Source organism: Uloborus diversus, chromosome 3 (genome assembly GCF_026930045.1).
Source record: "Uloborus diversus isolate 005 chromosome 3, Udiv.v.3.1, whole genome shotgun sequence".
Classification (NCBI taxonomy): Eukaryota; Metazoa; Arthropoda; class Arachnida; order Araneae; family Uloboridae; genus Uloborus; species Uloborus diversus.
Genome location: NC_072733.1, coordinates 147,428,375 through 147,438,095, shown reverse-complemented (window position 1 = coordinate 147,438,095; position 9,721 = coordinate 147,428,375). Strand labels below are relative to the sequence as shown.

At 34.4% G+C, this 9,721-nt stretch overlaps 1 protein-coding gene across 3 annotated transcripts in view; it reads left to right on the top strand.

The window, feature by feature from the left end:
- Positions 1 to 9,721, top strand: part of LOC129218710 (ATP-dependent RNA helicase A protein-like) — a 55,472-nt gene that overhangs the window by 5,686 nt on the left and 40,065 nt on the right. For all 3 annotated transcript variants that reach the window (XR_008580368.1, XR_008580367.1, XM_054853033.1), the window contains exon 2: positions 2,844 to 3,083. Coding sequence is in view for 1 of the 3 variants with exons in the window: in XM_054853033.1 (XP_054709008.1) it covers positions 2,964 to 3,083 (120 nt within the window). In the remaining 2 variants the exon portion in view is untranslated. The remainder of the gene's footprint in view (positions 1 to 2,843; positions 3,084 to 9,721) is intronic.

The following is a 9,721-nucleotide window of genomic DNA, read 5'->3' as shown; positions in this document are numbered from 1 at the left end:
TCAATGTGCTGTTACCATTACAGTTCTTTAATTAGGTAATTTATTACTAGACCCATAATGGTTGCTATCCACAACTCGAGAGATTTGAGGGTATGGAGCATCTAGAATTATGCATAAAATAAAAATTGTTATTAATTTCCGGCTACTTCACCGCATGGAACAATCTTAGCGCCATATTCCATGCAGTAAATCATTGTAGCTGCAGGGTTCTGTAAAATTACAGAGATGGTTCACATCACCAAAAGTAAATACCAACATCTTTTTCAGTTTTGATCACATTTATCAACATGAACATAATTGCATTTTCTGTTATATACATTTGATTTTGATAATGTAACTTTTATAAAAATACAAACCTTAAGTTACACCTAAAATATAGCATGCTTCTAGTAATGAGCCATTTTATTGAAATGCTGTATAGAAGCAGTGATGGGCCTGTGGTTCAAGAAAGTTAAATCCCTCCCTTAAATAACTGAGGCTGAATAGCTATGCTTGATCAGACTATTTTTTGAAAAAACAAATATTATTGCAGAGTTGCCCCATTAAAAATGGTTGGTAGCGGGGCAATAATTCTCTTTGATGACCACTTATTATTTATGGATAATGTTTGGTAAAATATACTTTATCAATATTATATGCAACTTATTACATGAATGATGCATTGTCTTAGTCATTATACTTAATATTTTTCAAAATAATGCCTATGTTTTTACTTTCAAACGCATATCCCACCGCATATTTGTCGCTATTCTAATAGTTTTTAAAACTAACATTGTAAGTGTTACCACCATATATATAGTTTTTAAACAAGTTAAAATGTCTTAAATTATTGTTCTGAAATTTACAATGTCGTAACATAAGAAAATGATATCAGGGGTCTGTCCAGGATTTTTCACAGGGTCCGTTTTTTGTGAAAAATCAAATAATTTTGTGAAAAATGAATGAATTTTGTGAAAAATCAAATAACTTTGCAAAAAAAAAAAATTGTTAAAACGAAATTTTAGAATTTAGAGATGGCACGAACTGCATCAATTAAACTTAAAAATGAGTGTTTTTCCGATATTTGGCCCGGGGGGGGGGGGGGGCATCGCCCTCTCAAGTATCAATATTTATCTACCCTTCTATATTATGTTAAATTATGCTAGAAATATTTCTGTACAGCATTTAAAATAATTAACAAAAAAATAAATAACTTAAAATTCAGAATAGGGAGTTCAGCATTTAACTTTTTGACCCAAGACACTCTTAAAAAGCACAGAATTTCATTTAAAACTTATAAATTCTGTGATTTTAACAAAAATAAAAGGATATTTTAATTGTTTACCTCTTAACAAAGCGTAGTAATCATCAAAATTTCGAAAAATCGGATTCCCATAGCGGATGCAAAGAGATCGCCTTTCTCAAAGTGAAGGCATCAAAAGTATAAAAACGGCTTGTAAAAAAAATATTTTTGATAAAATTATTTTAAAATTGCATTTTAGAGTCCTATGATAAACATTTCATTAATATCTGTGGACACAGTTGACGCCAAAAAAATAAAATATATAAATAAATAAAATAAACCATCTATTCAGCATTTTAATTTTTGACTCCTAACAGAAAATGGAATTTTGCTTTAAAAACTTAGAATGAGAGTTCTAACAGAAATAAAGAGACTTTTCATTTATTTGCATCCTAATAAAGCGAAGTTAGCTTGAAAAAAGAACAAAATATGATTCTCATATCGGATGTTAAAAGATTGCATTTTTCAAAATGTAGACATCTAAAGAAAAAAAAAACGGTAATTAAAAGAGTTTATTTAAAGTTAATCATCCTTGTTAGCATCGAAAAATCAAAACCCATATAATTTTCTCCCAAAATAACAATTAAACACCACACCGCACCCGTAAAAACGCAAATATTGACAAGCTGGTAAAATGATGAGAATATTTTCGAGTCAAGTCATTATAAAGGTTCAATGCCAGACGCTAAGTGGTGATAATTTTGAAGTTGGTAACCCTATCTGAAGCGATCATATTTTTCCCCCACCCTTACTATCCCTTTGCAGTTCTAAGTTCATTTCGCAGATATATATTATTATTGTTTATTAAATCATGAACGGGGAGAAAAGTGCTTACCAATGCCTTTTCAGAAAAGTTTACAACAACACCGCTGCTAATTAGCTGTGACAAAACAAACAACCATTATATTTATTTGGCAGTAGCAATTATTTATCGCTTGCAGGAACATCGCAAGAGTGCCGATTTTTTTTTTTTTTTTTTTCAAAATTAGCCGATTTTGTAAAAGCTGATCCCTCTAATTTGACTTAAAAAAAGGTTCCAAAAACTATCGGTTTATACACAGAAATATGCGTTATTTAGCTTTCAGATTTCATTTGCTCTTTCAATAAACAATTTGAAAGATCCGATCTTGTTTATTAGAATTTTGTGAAGGGTCCGTTTTGTTTGATCGGGATTTTGTGAAAGGTCCGTTTTGTTTGACTGGGATTTTGTGAAAGGTCCGTTTTGGTTGATCGGATTTTTGTGAAGGGTCCGTTAACGGACCCAAATATCCTCTGGCCAGACCCCTGGATATGTAAAAAACTCTTGTTAAAACTGTCCAAACCCTCTTGGCTAAAAATTTTTTTGATGTTAAAAAAATAATATGTCCTGCGTTATCATTTTGTGTTGGCCATTTTTTCATGTTAAAGCATTTTCGTGTCAAACATATTTCACTGTAATGCAACTGTATTTTTGATTTCCCACGCCTGAACATGTCATATCTTTCTAAAACCAGTATGATTGTCTATGTAAATGTACATAGAAATTTTCATGTTTTATTTCCTTTTGTTTCTTTTGAAACAGCTGTGGGGATCCACTGTGCACAATGGCAGCTCACCTGAGCCCTTTGATACACCATTTCCAAAAAGACTAGCATATGTACATAGAAAGTTCTGTGGCAGTAGATACAGTGATCATCTAACTATGTTGAATGCATTTGTGCAGTGGGAGGATGCTCACATACAAATAGAAGTTGTTGAGCAATCATTTTGTGAACACTTTTCATTAAGTCTGCCCACGTTAAGAATAACTCACGATGCACAGGTAAGCACTTAAAAATTTATTTTTGTTCCTAGTTTTCTTTCTAAATATTATTTTAAATAGGCAAGATCTTTTGCTTTCTCATATTAGTGTTCTATTAATAGAAACATGCCCAAATTGAAACAGAAGAAAATAAATAAAATTATAATTTTTTTTTTAAGTCTGATTTTAAACTTGGTTTAGATAATTGAAAAGTACATGCTTATTGATTTTTTAAAAACTTTAAATGATGGTTTTGAATTAAAAGAAGAATTGCTAATCAACCTTTTTTTAAAATTACATACAGTGAAATCCCGTTACAACGAATACCAATACAATAAAATATCTATTTCAATGAAATAAATTATACAGTTCTGATTCAATTTCCATTACATCGCAATTATCGTTATGACAAACATAATTTGCTGTCCCTTGATGTTTGTTGCAACAGAATTTAACTGTATTTGAATCAACATCATTTTTCATAGGGAAAAAATAAATGCGAATAAAATATTTTCAGTCGCCAAGTGCCTTATCTCAAAATTAAAATATATTTATTCTCACTGATTATAAATATTTGAGGGTGATAAGCATAATTTTCTTATAAAGAAACAAATGTTTTACAGTTGAGTTTCACTCAGCCACTAGTTTCGAAACTTTTTAGTACTGAATTATTTTAACAAAAACTTGGCTTCTAATTCTGATGCTTCTGTGTAGTTTCTATAGCGTTCGAAATCAGCCTTATTGACTGTTCAGCCCTAAATTCATTCAACCCACCACCAGAGTGCGCAACTACACAACATTGCGCACGCGTAACTAGCAACATTGAGGTAACCTTCAGTGTAGATGTTTTTTCTTTCCAATAAAGTTGTTCAAAACCCGTGCTGCTCTTTCCATCGTTCGTACATGGTCCGTCGAGCCGGATCAATAGTCAATCAAGTTTAGGATGATGTGTAGCAGTCAACGTGCAAACAGTTATAAAACAACCAGTTCATATTCATCACTCTTGAATGAGTAAAGCAAAAGACGAAACAAGCATCCCACTCATTGAGGAAGGTCACGTCCTTAACATGGAGCCCCTCTTAAAGAAAAAAAAGTAACAAAAGGTAAGCTAACTAGATTAACTACCCAAGTAAAGAATTCGCAAGTCAAGCGTATTTCTCTGTCTGATATAGAAGTATTCGAAAATAGTGCTATTTCTTTAGATAGTGAGAAATACTTTAAATGACGAAATTCTAACAACTTGTTTAGACACAGAATTTGATAAATATGAACAAGAAAAGCATGAATTGCTTTCAAAATTAGATGAGTTAAAAATCACTTTAAAAAATGAACAAAAGAAATGTGTAAACGATAACACTGTTAACGACATTAATTTAAATACATCTCAAAACACAGTAAATTCAGATGTCAATAGCTTAAAACTTCCGCGTGTAGAGTTACCAGTGTTTACTTCTAATTATCTTGATTGGATTGGCGCTTACTGATCGTTATGAAAACGAATCAGAAATCACAAATGCAGCTTTAAACAAATTAATTTCTCAACCTATATTAAAACAGGAATCAGCCTCAGGGTTACGGAAATTAATTGACACTACATCACAATGCATAGATACATTAAAAGTCCTAAAACAGCCTGTAGAGCATTGGGATGCAATTATTATTTTCCTATTAAAAGGAAAACTAGATTCAGAAACACTTCGCGTTTGGAAGCTAGAACATGCGAAAAAATTTCCTTCATTCGATGAGTTCAAATCTCACACTAAGCAGAGCAGATGCTTTAGCATCTTTAGCGTTAAGGGAGGCCAGAAAGGAGAAATCCAATGTAAACTATGAGAGCGGGGGATCCTTTCGAAGTCAGAAAACCCATAAATCAGTTCATTCAGCTCAAGTGGTTGCTAACATATGCGTTTTCTGTAAAAGTGAGTCTCATTTCGGATTATTTAAGTGCACTACTTTTTTGGAGCTGCCCTTGAAGGAAAAATGGAACGTAGTGAAAAGAAATAACTTATGTGCTAATTGTCTGAAATCAAATAAAACTCATTGAATTGAAAAATGTCGAGCGGGAAATTGCAAAAATTGTTCTCAGCCACATAACGCATTATTGTGCGCGAAAAACACAAATGAAACAAAATTTCAAACACAAACAGAAAATGAAATGCTTTCAACTATTAGTAGTAATAGCACAGTTGTTCCAAACACACAATGTGTGCTATTACCTACTGCAGTTGTTTATGTCAAAGACATCAATGGCATTTCACACTTTTTCAGGCTGCTGATCGATTCTGCTAGTCAAGGCGCATTTATCCGGGAAAGTTGTGTAAATTTTCTGGGATTAAAACGCAATCGAATAAACATAAGCGTAGATGGCTTGAGTTCACAGAAAGTGGGCAAAGTTACAGGTTCAGTTCAAATACAAATCACATCACTATTTTACAAAAATGCTACTATCACAGCAGAAGCGTTCATTATTCCTAAAATAACTTGTGACCTTCCCCAATATCAAGTGGATGCATCCGTCTAAAGTAATTTCAAACACTTACAACTGGCAGACAAAAATTGCCATCAACCGGGCCCTATAGACATACTGCTAGGTGCAGATGTATTTAATGAAATAATGCTTAGCGGACAGACAAAAGTCCCAGGACAATCATTAGTCGCTTTAGAATCCATATTTGGATGGGTGATTCTAGGAAAAACTGAAAGCAAGTCAAATTCCAAATCACAAACTGTAATTTCCAATCATGCAAGTTTCGAGTATAATGCCATTGAGTATGAGCTACACAAGTTCTGGAAATTGGAAGAAATTTCAGAAACAAATCCTTATACAGAAGAGGAAGCCGCATGTGAAAAGTATTTTAAACAAACATTCTCCCGTGATTCTACTGGCAAATTTATGGTGAAACTACCGTTCCGTGAAACAATCAATGAACTCGGATCATCTCGAGACATAGCCGTGCATAGGCTACAACAAGTAGAACATAGGTTTGTTAAAAATCAATCCCTTTCAAAACATTACCACAAATTCATGCAAGATTATCAGGACTTAAAGCATATGGAACTAATTCCAGACAACGAAACTGATGTTCCGGTAACTTCCAGCTTTTATCTCCCTCACCACGCAGTTCCCAATAAAACCGGAAATAAATTTCGTGTTGTTTTTGATAGTTCTGCAAAATCATCCAGCGGTGTATCTCTTAACGACAAATTAATGGTGGGACCACAGCTACAAGTGATCTCACTACATTACTTCATCGCTTTCGAACTTACAAAATAGCAATGACTGCGGACATAGAAAAAATGTACAGACAAATTATCCTACAAGACGCAGACTTTCAGAGAATAGTCTGGCGCAATTCATTGGGGGTCGGAACCAATTCAAGATTTTCGTCTAACAAGAATAGCATATGGCACAGCTTCAGCACCGTACCTTGCTGTTAGATGTCTACTACAATTGGCAGTGGAAGAAGCAGATCAATTTCCAATGGCCTCCAAAGCAGCCATCATGGACTTCTACGTTGACGATTTAATGTCTGGAGCCAAGTCAATCTCAGAAGCTATTGAATTGCAGAAACAATTGATGCACATGCTATCAAGTGCAGGCTTCACTCTACGAAAATGGGCATCCAACAGTGAGGAGCTCATAAATTCGATTGATTCAGATTTACGTTCTTCAAAGAGCGCGTTGAACATAGACAGTGATGAGACTGTCAAAACATTAGGTGTCCTGTGGCATCCAGCATCAGACACATTCCGGTTCAAAGTAAACACCACACCTCTAGAAAGTACTTTGACAAAACGAACACTTCTTTCAACCATCGCCAGAACATTTGACCCTCTTGGATGGTTGTCACCCATCACAATCAAATCTAAAATCATGATGCAAAAAATGTGGAAATATGAAGTGCAATGGGATGAAAACGTTCCCCCAGACATCGCACACGAATGGACAGAACTTGCTGAAGACATGATGTCTGTGAAAGACATCAAAATTCCAAGATTTTTGTCAACTGGTGATAGCAATGAACTCAAATTATTAGGCTTCAGTGATGCATCGGAAAAAGCATACGCAGCAGTTATTTACTCCTGTTCTACTGAAGAGAATGAAAAAACAAATGTGCAGCTCGTAATATCAAAAACCAGAATAGCTCCACTCAAAACCGTTTCCATTCCAAGGTTGGAACTTTGCGGTGCTCTATTACTCACAAAATTAATGGATTTTACCTGCAAAGCATTGAGTACCAACATAGCACACACGCAGTTCTATACAGACTCTACTATTGTTCTTTCTTGGCTAGCATCTCATCCAAGCAAGTGGAAAACCTTTGTAGCCAACAGGGTGGCTAAAATCCAAAATCTCTCATCACCGAGCCAGTGGTTCTTCGTAAGTAGTGAATCAAACCCAGCTGATCACGCCAGCCGTGGCATGTCATCATCAGCGCTACTGAGTTCATCATGGTTTACAGGACCAAGTTTTTTACATAAACCTATGCCTCTACAGGTAAGTGCACCAACACCTCCAATCCCAGAGCCTGTGCCAGAGGAGCGTTTGCATACGATACAATCAACAACAGCAACCAATAATACATCAGAAGTTAATACTTTGTTTAACCGTTATTCATCCCTCTCTACCCTTAAACGTGTTGTAGCTCTTTGCTTAAGATTCATTCACAACTGTAAAAATTCACGTAATAAGATTTCTGGATTTTTAAAGACAATAGAAATTAATAATGTTATGTGTGTTTTAATTAAACTTGTACAAAATTCAGAGTTTATTAATGAGATCAATGCACTTAACAAAAATCAAACTTTATCTTGTAGAAGCAAAATTTTAGCTCTCAACCCTTATCTCGATGCTTCAGGAATTTTGAGGGTGGGCGGCCGCTTGCGACATGCAAACGTCGCATACAGCCAAAAACGTCCCATCTTACTTCCTAAGAAACATATTTTAACTGATCTCATTATTAAACACTATCATCTAAATCTACTGCATGCTGGTACACAACTTTTACTATCATGTATTCAAGAACAGTTCTGGATTATTGGTGCTAAGGATATCATTAGGCGTTTTATAAGAAAGTGTGTTAAATGTTGCAGAATTCGAGCAACTGTAACCAATCAAATGATGAGTGATTTGCCACCCACACGCATTTCTCCTGCTCCTACATTTTCTCGTTGTGGAGTAGATTATACAGGCCCGTTCCAAATCAAAGCTGCTAAAGGACGAGGCTCTAAAACATTCAAGACATACATTGCTCTTTTTGTTTGTTTTATCACTAGAGCTATTCACTTAAAGTTAGTTACTGATCTTTCAGCAGACGCGTTCATTGCAGCTCTGAAACGTTTTATTTCTCGCAGAGGGAAATGCAGTGACATATATAGTGATTGTGGTTCTAACTTTGTTGGTGCAAAACGTAAACTCATAGAATTTGAAAAACTCGCTAAGACTAAGAGTTACAATGAAAATGTTAATAATTTTTTATCCGAAAAGGGTATTAATTGGCATTTAAATGTTCCAGGGGCTCCACACATGGGTGGTCTCTGGGAGGCAGGCATAAAATCTACAAAATTTCATTTAAAACGTGTTGTTGGGGATATAAAACTAACCTATGAAGATTTTGAAACACTTTTAACCCAAATTGAAGCTTGTCTTAATTCTAGACCATTAACAGCTTTGTCTAGTGATCCCAATGACCTGTCAGCATTAACGCCTGGTCATTTCATTATTGGTAGGCCATTAGTAAGTATTCCTGAACCAAGTTATATTGACTCCAACATTTCGCATTTAACCAGGTGGCAAATTATTCAGAAAATGGTTCAACAATTTTGGAAACGGTGGCATAAGGAATATTTATGTAGATTACAACAGAGGCCAAAATGGTTATTACCAACAAAAAATCTTCAAATAAATGATCTGTGTCTTTTGAAAGAAGACAATTTGCCTCCTACTAGATGGAAAATGTGCCGGGTGACTCAGTTACACCCTGGCAATGACAATATAGTTAGGGTAGTCACTGTGAAAACATCAGATGGTGTATTCAAGAGAAACATCACAAAATTATGTCTCTTACCTATCTAAACACTAATTCAAGCATAAGTTTAATCCATATTGTATGCATGTATATTCATTCTAGTAATGTATCTTTGTCAATGTTTGTTGTCAAGTTATATGTATCATCATCTAGTATTTACAGTAAACAATTTATTCAATGTAAGTAATTCATTTGCTCTAATCCATGTTTCAAATGTCCAGTTGTTATTCTTTGCATATGTTGAAATAATATTTCAAGGTGGGCGGCATGTTCAGTAGGGTGGGCCGAAATAAGCCGAAAATTTTTTTTTTTTCGAAATCAATTTTTGGATAGCACGCAAAAGTTGCGTAGTGAGCTAGTTAGCACTCACAAAAAATTTCTTTGATATTAAAAAATATTTAGCCGGCGCTATTTGACACTGAAAAACCGAAAAAAAAGAGAAAAATGAATTTTTGTCGAAATTTTTTTTAAAAAACTAAATTCCAAATATTTTGCTGGAATGCACCGAAAATGTTATATAATGAGCCAGTTCGAGCCCATAAAATGTTTCATTGATTTTAATGAGCATTTAACCGCTCCTTTCCGACATCAAAAATTGGAGAAAAATGAAAAATTATTGAATTTCTTTTA